A 14,525-nucleotide genomic window follows, 5' to 3' on the forward strand; every position below is an offset into this window, starting at 1 on the left:
CCCATCGCCGTTATCACCTACTGAACGGTTCGAATTTGACGCAGAGCCCTGAAATTATGCGTTTCAGCTCGGCGATGGGTGTCCCATCCGATGCCTGGCGCTCCCAGTCCTACGCAGAAGGGGGGGGGGGATTCCTAATTGTGAAGCATAACGACGAAGTCAAACCAGAAATATATCGGTACAGGCTACTACGCAATCTTGCAACTGCTGCTGCCCCCAAACCCCCCGCTATTGGAGAACACATGTGTAGAATTGTGCCGGTATAAACAACCATGCATTTAGAGAATCCGAGTGGGCGACTCTCGCCGGTCCCGCTGCGTGTATCAGGGTCACGTGGCACCAGTTTTCCTCCAATCGCAGCGCAGCAAAGTATATTCCCACCCCTGAAACTGAATCTGCCAGCGACGCGCTATTATAAATACAGGTTGAACTACGCCGGCAAATCTTGGTCGTCTGAAACGCTCGGGGTTGCAGCATAACATCCCTCGCCTTTTTTCATTCATTCTTTATCTGATTTTAAAACAAGAAACATACAACCCCATCCATCTTCGAGTCCCCCCCCTGTTTTTCTTCTTCTTCCCAGTTACAATTGTTTTTTTGCGGCCAGTTGCATGCATTGTTCGTCTCCCAAAATGGTTTGCGAGACTAAAATTGTTGCGGACGAACACGATGCTATACCTGGGACCAAAAAAGATTCTATGATCGTGTCCTCCTCACATATGTGGGGCCCCTCCTCGGCCAGCACGGCCCTGAATCCCGTCGAAGACCGGGACGTGAAGAAAGACGCGGTGTTCATCCGCGAGTTTGAGCGCGGGGATCATGGCGAGGTGCGGCGCATCTTTAACGAGGGTATCACGGAAAGAATACCCAACACAGCGTTCAGGGGGTTGAGGCAACAGCCTAAAACCCAGTTTTTATATGCTCTTCTGACATGTAAGTAACCTCGCCACCAGCAGCGGCACATCACTTCAGAAATACACACACACACCCGTCCGTTCTGGAGCTCATTAAATGTACGCTTTCTCTATTAATGTGAACGCATGACCCTTTAAATGATGTCTCTTTAATAGAATAGGCTACCTTGCAGTTTCATTCTGTCTGAAATGAAAAACCTTGAAATCTTCCTAGTATTTTTTTTTTTACTGCAACGTCAAAAAAGGTACACAGATTTCTGGTTCTTTTGTAATAACGGACCCATATGTCGACGTCGCCCCGGTCGACTCGACTAACCGGCATGTAGCTCATGCAACAATAGGCATGGCCACGCGCACGCGAGTGTTGTTGCATGTTATCAGCAGTATAGCCGGCTCCTCTTATGTTATGTTGTGACGCGCCGGCGTATAAATTAATTAATTAATACATTTGGGGATGTGTGGGCTACGGTGTGCGCGCCTGGCCAAATGCACTCCTGGATCTCCATCGCAGCGCACACATATATTACCCCCTGCTGTGTGGGCACACAGCGCGCACATCAGAGCACTCCCTGCCCCTGCACAGATAAGCGGCGTGCTCCTGTCGCGCACTGAGGGTCTGCTGCTGGGTCTTTGTTTATGTTTCCGACGGAGAATCATGAAAGAAGTGCACGGAAAAGCTTCTAATTCAACACGATGACACATCAGATATATATATATATATTTTTATATAAATCATAAAACAATCTTTCAGTGACACAATGAAATAATCGCACAAAAAACCCTTAAATTTGACAAAAAAAATATGTTTTTTGTTTCATTGTATTTTATTTATAGCCTCAATTTATGTTTAGTTATGTGCTTAAACGCAACGGCCGCATCGTTTCATTCACTCTCAGTACGGCGCGAAGATGCCTCGGATGCACGAGGGAGATGCACTGGAGTATCACTATCGACTAGTGCATGGCAGTCACACAACATGCTATGCAGCACCGATCCTACTTAGCAGCGCTGTAATGCGCCCCCCAGTGCCTCGGTCAAAGAATTACTGTCATGTGAACTGAGGTCGATAAAAGAAACATGACAAAAACAAATGGTTGTGTTTTGCTGGACACAGCTGACGGCTCCAACAAAAAACAAACCCATTTTCATAAATTTTGATTCATTCAACGAATGTCACCCAAATCACATGAATGTAATGTATTCCATGCCTATTGGTGTGTCTTAATGCTCGGACACACAGCGACCGTGCATCTGTGATCTGCTTCTGCCGTGCTTTCTAACTTGCTCTGTTGTGGGACCGTGGGTTTCTTTCCCGCCAAATCAAACATGTGATTCTCTTTTCTGACAGGTGTCGTTTATCTTTCTTCCATTTCTCCATAGTAATGTGCTTTGTCGTGACCAAATCCTTCGCCCTGACCTGCTGTGCGCCGTTTATTCTAATGGGCGCGCGCTACTACTACAGCAGGAAAGTTATCCTCAGTTACCTGGAATGTGCCCTGCACACGGACATGGCCGACATAGACGCGTATTACATGAAACCGACAGGTAAGATGTCCTCCAGAACCCCTCAACTAAAGGGAGTAATGAACAACAGAAACTGTGTGGGCACCCCCCGAAATAACAAAACGATTTGAGTAAAATCACACAGAGCTATGCCAACTAACACGCGTGTGTGCATTAGTTAGTACAGATTTGTGTGTTTTTTGTTTGTTTCTGTTTTGAATGTCTGTGGGTTGGGTTGGGGGGGGAGATGGGCCTGAAAGGAACCCTACAAAGTTAACAGTACAAAAATGACATTGATTAGTGGTGATTGGTGTAACAGGCAAGATATCGGCGCAACTGAGTAATGACATCTGTCATGTAGCTGTCACTTTATGTTGACATGAATGAGGTAAGAGGGACACATGTTCACCCACACCATCAGGAAGAAAACATTTGCATACACACACACACACACACACACACACACTCTGTTTTCTCCACCAATGCAGTGGCACAGAACTCATTAAATATGCAAAGCATCTTTTTCTTCTTCCCTTTCCATGTTCCCCCTTTCCTCTCGCCTCCATCTCCTTTCCTCTTTTGTCTCTCCTTTCATCTGTTTCTCTTCCCCTCTAGTCTCCTTTCCTTTCCTCCCCTCCACTCTACCCCCCTCCAATCTCTCCTCCCTCTGATCTTTCTCCTCCCCTCCCCTCTCTCTCTCTCCTCCATCTCTTCTCTTACCTCTACCCTCCTCCACCCACCTCTCCTCCCTCGATTCCTCACACCTCTCCCGCCTTCTCCTCTCCTCTCCTCTCCTCACTTCCTCTTCTACCCTCTCTTGCTCACTCCTCCTCTACCCTCCCCTGGGTCATGGCATAAAACATCCCCATCTCCATTCCACTGCTCTCTCTCTCTCTCTCTCTCATTTCCTCCCTTTCCCTCACCTCTCCTGCTCCCCCTCCTCTCTCTCTCTCTCTCTCTTTCCTCTCCTAGCCTCTCTCTCCCTCTTGTGCTGGATTACAGTAAGGCCGGTGGGGGGGGGGGGTGAGGGGGGTGTCCATCGATCGCCCGAGCCAAAGCGCTGATACAGTCGCTGCAGTACACAGCGTTCCTTTCCTTCACTACTCTAATCGGGGTGAAGGAAATCCATCGGTCGCGCACTTTATCGTCCAAATACTCCCATGACACGCTCACCCTTCGGATAAAGCGTCAAAGTGTGTGTGTGTGTGTGTGGTGGGCGACTACTCCCACGGCACTCTTCTTCAGCAATACGAGCGTGTGAAAATGCGCGTTGTGGCGGCGCCAACGCACCGCCCCCTACACCACCGGGTTCACCCCTCCACCTCCACCCTCTCTCAAAATAAGTCCTTTCTGCTCTTGAACCGTCGGCACATGTGATTGCTCACCGGTGTTTCTATCCAGTAAGCGAAGCATGTGAGACCAACAGTTTTACATACGTGTGTGTGTGTGTGTGTGTGTGTGTGTGTGTTATGGGGAAGCGGAGAAGCGTGGAGAAGCATGATGAAGTAAGAAGCATGATGATCACGCTGGGAGGAGGCCCCTGTAATAACCGACATGTGTCTGGATGTTAGCTCCAGGGCGCCGCGCTAGCAGGCCCATTATCTGCGCGTCAGTGAGAGTGCGGCCGGGCGAAACCCGGGCAGGGGCTCGGCCCGGTGTTTTGCGGACGCAATCAAGTAACCCCAATCATCCGCGGCCCTATCAATCACACAGGGCGATCAATACTCTGAAGACTTGGTAATGATCAGGTTGTGAGGAGGAGGAGGAGGAGGAGGAGGGCTAGGGGGGAGTGGGGGGAGGGGAAATGGACAGGGGGGCTGGCTGTTCACAAAGCTAGGGGAAATGAGACGGATGGCTAGTTTGTATTGTCAGCAGATTGTCAACACACTTTTTCTCCGCCTGCAGGTTTTCCCAGAGCGTTGGGCCAAAAAGAACCTCGTGAATATTAAACGTCCACATTGGAATTAATTAAGAGACTGTTTTGCAGTGTAAAACGAGACAAACGCTCTCTCTCTCCCTCTCTCTTGTCTCTTTGCTAACGAAGGTATACTCTATAGTGTAACCCGTCCTCTGACCCACTTCCGTGGGATTCACACGGGCAGCTCCCAGACTACCAGCCCATTCAGGTCAGCCACTTGGGCCTCCACGAGGGGCCCCCGGGTAGGAGCAAGGTTTACTGCAGCACACCCACCCCTCACCACCACCGCCGCCGCCCAACACTAGGGAACACCAAGGTAACAGATGAGCCGACACCTCAGCTAGCACATCTATGGCTATTATCGAAGCTAACACATGAGCGAAAACGGCCACGGATGCGTACCCTTATGCATAAGCTCCATCACACACTGACACATGGGCTCCAGGAACAGGGGTTCAGATCCCCAGTAGAGAGAGAGAGTCAGGAGCTGCCAATGGGGTCTCTTCATCTCTTTCATCTCAGGCTCCCTGCAGTGTGTGTGTGTGTGTGTGTTTGTGTGTGCAGGGAACAACCTCTTCCTACACTGCTGCCTACTGTGGCTTATTTAGGTCCATAAGATGGATGGGGGGGGGAGAGAGACAGAGAGAGAGAGATATGATGGTGGGGGTGGGGGATACCATGGGAGACACATGTGACAGGGAGGGGAGGCAGGCGGATGCTTGTTAGTAAAGCGGGGCGTTGCATGGGGGAGGGGTCATTCCTATATCTTATTGTGTGTGTGTGTGTGTGTGTGTGTGTGTGTGTGTGATACAATGTATGGTGTGTGTGTGTGTGTGTGGGTGGGTAGGAACCTGCTGTGCTCAGGGTGTGCTCAGAGAAAAAGGCGACCTCAGAGGATGGAACCAACTGTCATTTTCAGGAGAACATCAATATCTCTCCTCCTGCTCGCTCCCTCCCCCCCCCCCCCCCTCTGCTCCTTTCTCCTTAGAACGGAAAATTGTTTTTCTTGATTACTTCTCAGTTTCTTACTTCTTTGCCCTTCTGGATTTCGCGTAGCCCTTATTATTTTTAAAATCCCTTGCGACCAATCTGCAGGCTTTTCATTGTCGCAAATGACCAATGGGGAGGCCTATTACTATGTGAGGAAGTTACCGGAAGCCCTTGATGGTCTTTGAACCCACATCACTCCTCTAACCACGAGCATCTTTGTTTCTCTATCTCCCTCCTCCCCCCCCGCACGCACACACACCCACAAACAGACACACTGTCGAATCTAGGTTAAGGAAATGTGTGTGTGTGTGTGTGTGTGTGTGTGTGTGTGTGTGACCGGGGTATATATGATCCATTATCTGAGCGCAGACGAAGTGGTGTTCTCTCCCAGAACTGTACATCTGGCCCTAACACCACCACCCCCCCCCCCTCCCCCCCCCTCTGTAATTCACTTTTCATATACATTACAACACCTGCCAGAGATTCACCGTCAAGGCGCCATCAGTTCAGTCTCTGAGAAGAGACTCGGACACGCTCCTCTGAAACACCTCTATCTTTACATCCATATCGGTGGAAAAAAAAAAAATGGCACCTTTAATTTAAGGAGACATCCTGTGTGCGACCAGGTAACCAATGGCAACGCACCACCTCAGAGCAGGGGGAAACCAGAAGACACGGCGGCGCGGTTCAGAGAGGCCGTTTGACGTGGGAAGGAAGCTGCGGCGATGAGCATTAATAATGCATCGCCTCGCGCCCGCCACTCATTTCTCAACGTCTACCTCGAATCGATACGGAACAAAGACCCCAACCCCCCACCTCCCCCCCCTCTCCTTCTCCCTCTCTCTCTCTCTCTCTCTCTCTCTCTCTCTCTCTCTCTCTCTCTCTCTCATATATCCCCATTGTGGGGTCCCTGAGATCCTTACTGACCAATCAAAGGTCTTCATCGCAGCAGATCACCGGAGTTGTCGGGGGATGATCGGACACGAGTGGTTAAGGGTGGGCTGGAAGGGGGGGGGGGTTGGGGGAGTAGTCCACACTAGGAGGAAGAGCTAAGGAGAGAGAGAGAGAGAGAGAGAGAGAGAGAGCGAGAGAGAGAGAGAGAGAGAGAGAGAGAGAGAGAGAGAGAGAGAGATTCCATTAAGCAACAACGAGTGTGGGAACACGTGTGCATCGTGACGTGCACTGTACACATGCTGTGGGATGGTAGATAAATTATGGCTTTTAAATAATAAATGTGCCAGGGTAGCGAGAGAGAACATGCCAGTGTCCATACAGTGTATTTCCCCGTACACGTATGCAGCAAGCGTGTGTGAGACTTCCTTATTGATGAGTAAATAGGTCACGGGGGATACTGAATACATACCCGTTACAACATTGTATTGGTAGTCCACATCTTGAGCCGTGTCCTTCGGTACGTAGCGTCAACGTCTTGTGTTTTATGTGGCAGGCTGCTCCCTACTTCCCCCTCCCCCCGTTTGTGACCTTTGACCTCACAGGGGTGAGGGGGAGGTTTCAAGTATTGATGGTATGTGTGGTTTATGAGGATGTTAGTGCGTCCGTTCATGTGGGTGTGGGTGGGTGGATGGGTGGGGTTAAATTAACTCACGATGACACAGCGTACCACGTTGTCCTCATACGACCCCGGTAGAAGATATTGTTGCCCCGGGCAACGCGTTTATACTCCATCATTATCGCCGTGGGGACCGGGAGGGTGCGTCGGTTACACTGACAAATGTGACATCGGGCGCAGCGCACTCCTGCCGTAAACAGAGAGAAAAAACGCTTGTAGATCTAACAATGCAGCACTTTGTTACTCATGCATGCACACACACATACATGGGTTCTTAAGCACACACACACACACACACTTACACAAGCCAAATAGGTACAGGCATGGCATTGACAAACTCTTTATACCAGCTCACAGTGTTGCCAGATTGGGCCCGATTTCCCACCCAATCTGGCAACAGTGTGGATCGATGTTCTGCTTGGAGGCTAGCTAAGTAGACTAGACATCTTCTTCTTTTTCTAAACTTAAACTTTGTACACAAAGTGTTTCTTTGGAAAAAAAAAATGTTTTACCACATAAAAAATGAATTACAAACCAAGGAATGACCGAGACAACCAAATTTCTACTTTAGACTCCTCCTCAGTCACAGCGGGCCCGTCCAGAGCAAAAGGGCCGCCGTTCATCCACGGACACTGAGCGCGTCTATGCTACTGTTGCACAGCTGTGGTGCCGCCGCAGTGTGGTTTTCTATGGGGATGAACGGTCACTAGTCTCTTGTGTGGGGGGCAAGCAGCACATTATAAACACTGGCTATCTGTCTTTACAGAGGAGCCATAGTGGGACCCTGACAGAGATACCGTTCTGTGGAGCATCTGAGTTAAAAACAACAACAACGCAATGCTGCTATCAACACTGATACGCATAATTTGTGTACATATTTTTTTTGGGGGGGTCGGGGGTCGGGTGAGGAACGAAGCACTTTTTTTTTTGCAAGTGTCAGTACTTTGGTCCGCTGTGCTGAGCCCGAATAAAAGGGTTATTCAATTCAGCCGATTCCAGAGATCTGGAAGAGATCCATAGTACATGCATGCATAACTTAAGTTAAGTTTACTGCTCCCTCAATAGCAAACAAAGAGCACTACTATGACACATAAAGTCGTAACCTGTCTTCCAACAGTCCTTCTATCTGGGCTTGGCCACATACATCACCTTCTTAAATGTCCCAACTTTAAGATCCTGTGTATTCCACCTAAAAAACGTTTTAAAATAGGTGAGCAGTTCAAAACAAGAAGTAAGGGGAGGGGTGTGACTAAGGGCAGTTGAGGAAAGTGAAAGAAAGTAAGGGGAGGATGAGACCGGTAGCTCAGCCTCAACAGCATGGAAACCGATTTAACAAGAATCTAGATTGTTTACCGTCTACTATAAGCTACAGGAGCCATTAGTTTGGAAAAAAAACAAGAATCGCTAGAGATTGTTAATAGGATCTGTCACCCAGATACATTTCCTTGTCCCATAGGCTTCGATTCAGCTGACATGAGCTTGTTTCTGTGAGTGTGTGTGTGTGTGTGTGAGTATGAGTGTGTGGATGTGGATGTGTAACCAAAAGATAGACGCAGCACAAAACAAAAAACACACACAACGCAGTTCAATTCCCGGTATGATGCGCAACCTTTGTCTGATATTGAGATTAAAATGGCCATAGTTGTAGTTTGTCAGCAGGATTGTGCCACAGAGCCTCCTATTGCAGAGAGATGTCTGGGGAGACGTACAGACCAAAAATGTGTAGGAAATGTTTAGCTTAGCTGAGTCACTAGGGGGGGCATTGTTGTGCTGTGTCACACAACCCTTGGAGCCCCTCCCCCCTTCCTCACTAAAGCGGGGGAGGAGCAGTTAGGGAGCGTGCGTGAGCTGTGCTCAACAACGGGGCGGCATTCAGGCAGCCTTTCAACGTAGACTCAGCTAAGCTAACACATTTCCACCAACATTTAGGCGCATATGCAGGAAAACCCGCTCAAAGTAAGTGTGTGAGTCACAAACGTGCGTTTACCTGCAGACGTCCGGAACTCCAACGCCTGTCGTATCATAAAAAAAGGGTTAAAAATTCAATTGTTGCACATCGGAGCTGAAGCCGATCAATACCTGTGAATACAGCAGTCATTCGTCCTGGGAATGACTGCCGATTGTAACCTCGCTGACCCAAGACAAGAGACAAATGTTAGTGGGTGTGAGTGGGTGTTTGGTCCAGTGGGGATGGGGCTCTAGCTCTATAAATTCAAACCCAGCAGCACAACTGTAATCGAGGAAAGAAAACACACTGTACTGTTGTACTGTTTTAACACTGATAATGTTTGCTCAATTAAATAAAACGGAAAATGTATTGCAATAAAAATGTCGGCATGCGCCGCAATCACAGCTTATATGGACCACTCACCACTGAAATACACACCCTTACCTTAACTATCCCTTAAGGCTTCATCTAAGTACAACCAGAACCATCATTGTTATGATGGTTCTGGTTGTACACACACACACACACACACACACACACACACGCAGTCATAGTATTCGCGCTCCATAAAGAAATTCAACACGCCTGCTCCCCCTGCTAACTTATATCTTGCCTGGAGGCTGGTGTCCCGTCCCCCCCATAGCCCTATCGCTCCCACCCCTCAGAAGACCAAGATTCCACTCATTATTGATGTTTCACTCAAACCAGACCCCACCCCCCATCCCTTTTCAGCCCACCCCCACCCTCCCCTCCACCCCCACCCTCTCCCTCTCCGGCGGGTATAATGGATCCTTTCACATCCTCCACCGCTGGTCTCCTCCACAGTGGTGCCTCGCTCTCTCAGCCTTTCTTTCTGGCTCCCTCTCTCCCTCTTCTTCCTCACTCTTCCTCGCCGTCTCTCCGGGGGCAGAATGAGTCGTCTCTTCGAGGCGTTTCCCTCCCCTAAAGCTCCTTTCCTTCTGTCCTCCCCTTCCATTTAAAAAAGCTGCATTTGTTGCTATCTCGTTAGCATAGCCAGCATAGCTTAACTAGCCCTCCTCGTCTCGTCGCCATAACAACAGTGCGAAGCCTGCCGGTATCACCAGTGCACACGCGGCGGCTGCTGCTCCCGGCTCCGCCCCCCCCCCTGCCCCCCCCCCCCCCCGGGGGCATGACTACGGCGGCCGCCCAGAGATAGCACAGCGCCTTTTGCTCCAAGGCATCACGACGGCATGCCGCCGCTCACTAACACGCGGAACCGGCACGCCTTCCCCGTTAGCCACGCGCAGAGGCACGCGCACGCACGCTTCACTTTCACGCCCGGCGTGCCATTTCTCCTCTTCGATCTTAAGAGCGTTTGGCCAAGGCGGCAGTACAACTGCACCGCCACTCAATTATACGTTAGGAGGTACGCTAACCGCTTCTGCTAGATCTACCAGCCGCCATCTCTCCTTGTTTTCTCCTTTTCTCTCGCTCCTTTTCGCCATCTCGTTCTCTCGGTGTACTCCCTGGAGCCCCCCCCCCCCACCCCCCACCCACCCACACACACACACACACTCCGCCACAGCCCCCACAGCAGAGACAATGACAAGCGGAGAGCCTGTCAGAATCCTGTGTTCTCTTTAACGGCGCTCAGGCGGTTCCAACGCCACGACAGCTGTGACAGATGTGGAGGTCCCAACCTGACATGAGCCGGCTCAGGGGTCAACGTAAACCCAGTGGCAGGGACGGGTCGCTGGCTGACGCGATACAATGCGACACACACACACACACACACACACACACACACACACACACACACACAGACACACACACATGCGAGCGCGAGCACAAGTGCGCAAGTCACGACGCACAGATGAGGTGGGATGAGAGTTGACTGTTGAAAAAATAGCAGTGTTTCTTTATGAGCAGGGCTGCCTTTGTGTCAGGCCGGGAGCACTGGAAGACAGACAGACACACATACAGCAGATGCAAGCGAGCGCGCACACACACACACACACACACACACACACACACACACACACACACACACACACACACACACACACACACCAGACACACATACACACGCACACACACACACGCAAGGCGGGGGAAGTTGGCAGGGTATCTTCCCTGTGCTCACAGGCTCAGTTGAAACAGATGGTCAAGAGGGCTTTATGTAAATGACCCCCCCCCACCCACCCCACACACAAACAAACACAGCTACTGCACCACACTAACACACAATAATAATATTAACACAATAATATTAACATACACACACACACCCACACCCACAGGTCTCTGGCCCAACCATGCGACATTTAACAAAGGCTAAGTGTCTAGGGGATAACCTTGGACTGAGTCTCTTATCGTTTCAAAAGCATTTCAACTCTTTGGAATATTTTGGATATTTTTTTATATTTTATTTTAGGAATACCGCCCTTGGCTTAGCACAAATTCCCAAATGCACACCTCTACGGAAAAAATATAGAATAATCTCCTGATTCCACATCGCTTGAAGATGACATCTCCATTAGACAGTGGGCAGGGTGGACAGTGGCACACACGTTGCCACGGCGACCTGCACGTGATGAGACGTGGTTTGATGCAGTGCGTGCAGATGTATTCCCCGGTGTACCGTATGGCCGTTAAATACGGGGCTGGAGTAGGGCAGGTTTAATAGGATTGGAGTGAGCGGACTAAACCCTACTAAACCCTATCCGTACACTTTTTATGCTTTTCATTGATTTTTATTTATACCGCGAAAGTGACAGTAAAGTCAGGTTAATCAGTGTCAGATGTGATCGAAATGTGTCGAAATACATGGAGCTAGGGGAATGCTGCTAATCCTCATGCTAACACAACGGCCCAGATAAGCCATTGGACGCCGGACAGTTAGTGGAATCAGATCGGAGATGGGCTTTTCCTCGAAAGTGTGCAAATTAAGCGGTATTCAAATGGTTATTTTAAAAAGTAACAAAACCTGTGGAGTTAAAGTCAACTACGTTCCTGTGGTTTATTTGGTTGATAGCTCAAGAGTATGTTCGGTAGGTGAATGGATCATGATGAAAGAACAACGTTGAACAATGAAAATTAGTTTAAATTCAAAAGATGAACATATTTGGTAAATTACACATTGCTACCGTTTCGGTACATTTTGGTCAATAACATACCTTTTTCGATTTTTTATTTGTTTCAACAACACAAGTCTCACCATCATCGTCCCTGGCAACAAGTCAAACTCATAAGATGATTAAGCTGATCTGGAATTTGGAACTGGATGCTTCCATTGACCACGTTGCAGTTTTGAAATTGCTCGCATGCAATTTCTTTAATGATATGCAAAGGTTAATGCAACCAACAAAAAGTAAATAGTTTTAGAATAAAGCAGGAAAAGGGCCTCCAATACAAGTGACAACAGCAAGGTTTTCTTGCAGACAGCCGACCCGTACTGTGTAAGATCTCACTCTGTGACACTATGGGGGGTCTTTCTCTCTCTCTCTCCCTGTCTCTCTCTCTTTCTTTCGGGGCCTTTCTGCTGGTCCCTGACTGACAGCTCAGTCATCATAACTCTGCTTTTAATTAGCAACATATCATTGCTTAATGCCATTAAGCCCCTCACACACTCGAGAACACAACTCCTCCATCCGTCTCTCCGTTCCCCTTTCTCATCTCTCCACCCCCCCCGCCCCCCCCCACCGCCAAAAAAAACAAGGAAACTAATTGACATGTTTTTTGGAATTCTGATGATGATTCAATTAAATCATTAGAGGTTTAGCCTTTGGCCTGAATTAGCCTGAAAAACATGTCGGCCTGCCTTTACCTCCACTTGAACTGCTATCTGAAACCTGTGTGTGTGTGTGTTATTTTATCTTAACTTTGGGTTTGTGCGTGTGTTTCTATCCTTACTGCATGTATTCAACCTAAACGTATACGTGTGTGTGTGTGTCAATCCTAACCCTGTCTTGTGTTTATCCCAACTATGTGTGTATCTGGCTTCAACCTAACCGTGTGCGTGCATGTGTGTGTGTGTGTGTGTGCTTATCCTCACCCTGTGTGTGTGTGTGTGTGTGTGTGTCCTTTCTATCCTAACCGCATGTGTGTTCAACCAACCCTTGTACGTGCGTGTCTGTCCTGATCCTCACCCTGTGTGTGTGCGCGCGCGTGTTTTTTATCCTAAGCTACAACCTACCCTCGTGCGTGAGTGCTACCGTTGTGTTTCCCCCATCCTCACCCTCACCCGGCGTGCGGGTGAGGGCTTTTTTCCCCCCCGTGGTGTCGAGAATAAAACCTTTCGCAGACGATGACCTCCTGTCCCCGCTCCTTTCCTCCAGGATCCTGCTTCTGGGTGGCCGTGCTGGAGGGCCGCGTGGTGGGCATCGTGGCGGCGCAGGGCCGCGAGGACGACAACACGGTGGAGCTGCGCCGCATGTCTGTCGACGCCCGCTACCGCGGCAAGGGCATCGCCAAGTCTCTGGGCCGGCGCGTGCTGGAGTTCGCCGTGCGCAACAACTACGCCGCCGTCGTGCTGGGCACCACCGCCGTCAAGATGGCGGCGCACAAGCTGTACGAGTCGCTGGGCTTCCGTCGGACGGACCGCAGCGACGACTACCGGCTGCCGGGGATGAGCCGCACGGCGATGGAGAGGCTGTTCTTCCAGATCCGCCACAGCCGCTACCGCCTGCAGCTCCGCGAGGAGTGAGGAGGGGAAGGGAAGGGAGGGAGGGAGGGAGGGAGGGAGGGAGGGAGGGGGGGGGGGGGGGGGGAGAGGGAGGGAGAGAGAGGGAGCGAGAGGGGAGGGAAGGGAGGGAGAGAGAGAACCACAACCTGCCGCACGAGGCCAGACCAGACCAGACCAGACCAGACCAGAGTCGATCTCCTCTGACAGCTTTAATTTATTCGTTTTTTTTTTACGTTGTTGTTGTTTTTCCCGACGGGCGTCGAACGAGGAAAGTTCACTTTTTGCGTTCTCTTTCCACGCGTCGACTGCCGCTGTGCCATACGGTCACTGACTCTTAGGTTGTTCTCCGTTTGCTTTTATATCACGCCTTTTTGTTGTTGTTCTTTTTTATTCTTTTTAAATATACCTCTACATTTTGAGTTTTTTTTCCCCGACCCATTTTTATCTGTTTAATATTCTGTATGATTTGAATAATTACGATAAGGACCTTCTCCTTTTTTCCCCCCCCGTGGTGTCGAGAATAAAACCTTTCGCAGACGATGACCTCCTGTCCCCGCGCCTAACCGGAACATTCCCAGCCAATCACTGACCGCCCCCCACCCCCACCACCCCCGCTCCCGCCCTCCCCCGCCCCTCCATGACTCAGATCGATACACCCTTTACATGACTGTGCCTGCAAGACCTCTGACGTCTTTTCCCTCCCTTCCTACTACACCCTCTCCATCCAACCCCCACCCACCCAGCCAGAACGGCACCCAGGGGAGCAGAAGGAAGGACCAGTGCGTGCTTTCTCTGCCGTTTCCCCCTCGGAAGGCCGGATCGGAATGGACGGATGACTGGACGTTTGGACGGAGAGACGGAAGGAAGGAAGGAAGGATGGATGCGATGGGGAGGTTGCAGGGGGGTCGTTTTTGGCCTGTTTTGAGGGTACTGCGTCTCCAGTGGACAGAGCGTTGGTCACACAGCAACCAAGACGGAGCATTGAGATCCGCCCCCCGGAGTCAGCCTCAGAACATCCCAACACTTCCTGCTTTCCA

At 50.1% G+C, this 14,525-nt stretch overlaps 1 protein-coding gene across 1 annotated transcript; it reads left to right on the plus strand.

Annotated features, from left to right (window-relative positions):
- Positions 1-611: 611 nt before the first annotated feature.
- nat8l (N-acetyltransferase 8-like) lies at positions 612-13,509 on the plus strand (the record flags this gene model as incomplete). The annotated part of the gene is made up of 3 exons (XM_084487103.1): positions 612-933; positions 2,295-2,459; positions 13,142-13,509. 3 exons carry the CDS (start codon positions 612-614, stop codon positions 13,507-13,509), a joined length of 855 nt encoding a protein of 284 aa, XP_084343229.1.
- Between the last annotated feature and the right edge of the window lie 1,016 nt (positions 13,510-14,525).

Source organism: Micromesistius poutassou (genome assembly GCF_964030765.1).
Source record: "Micromesistius poutassou genome assembly, chromosome: 23".
NCBI lineage: Eukaryota > Metazoa > Chordata > Actinopteri > Gadiformes > Gadidae > Micromesistius > Micromesistius poutassou.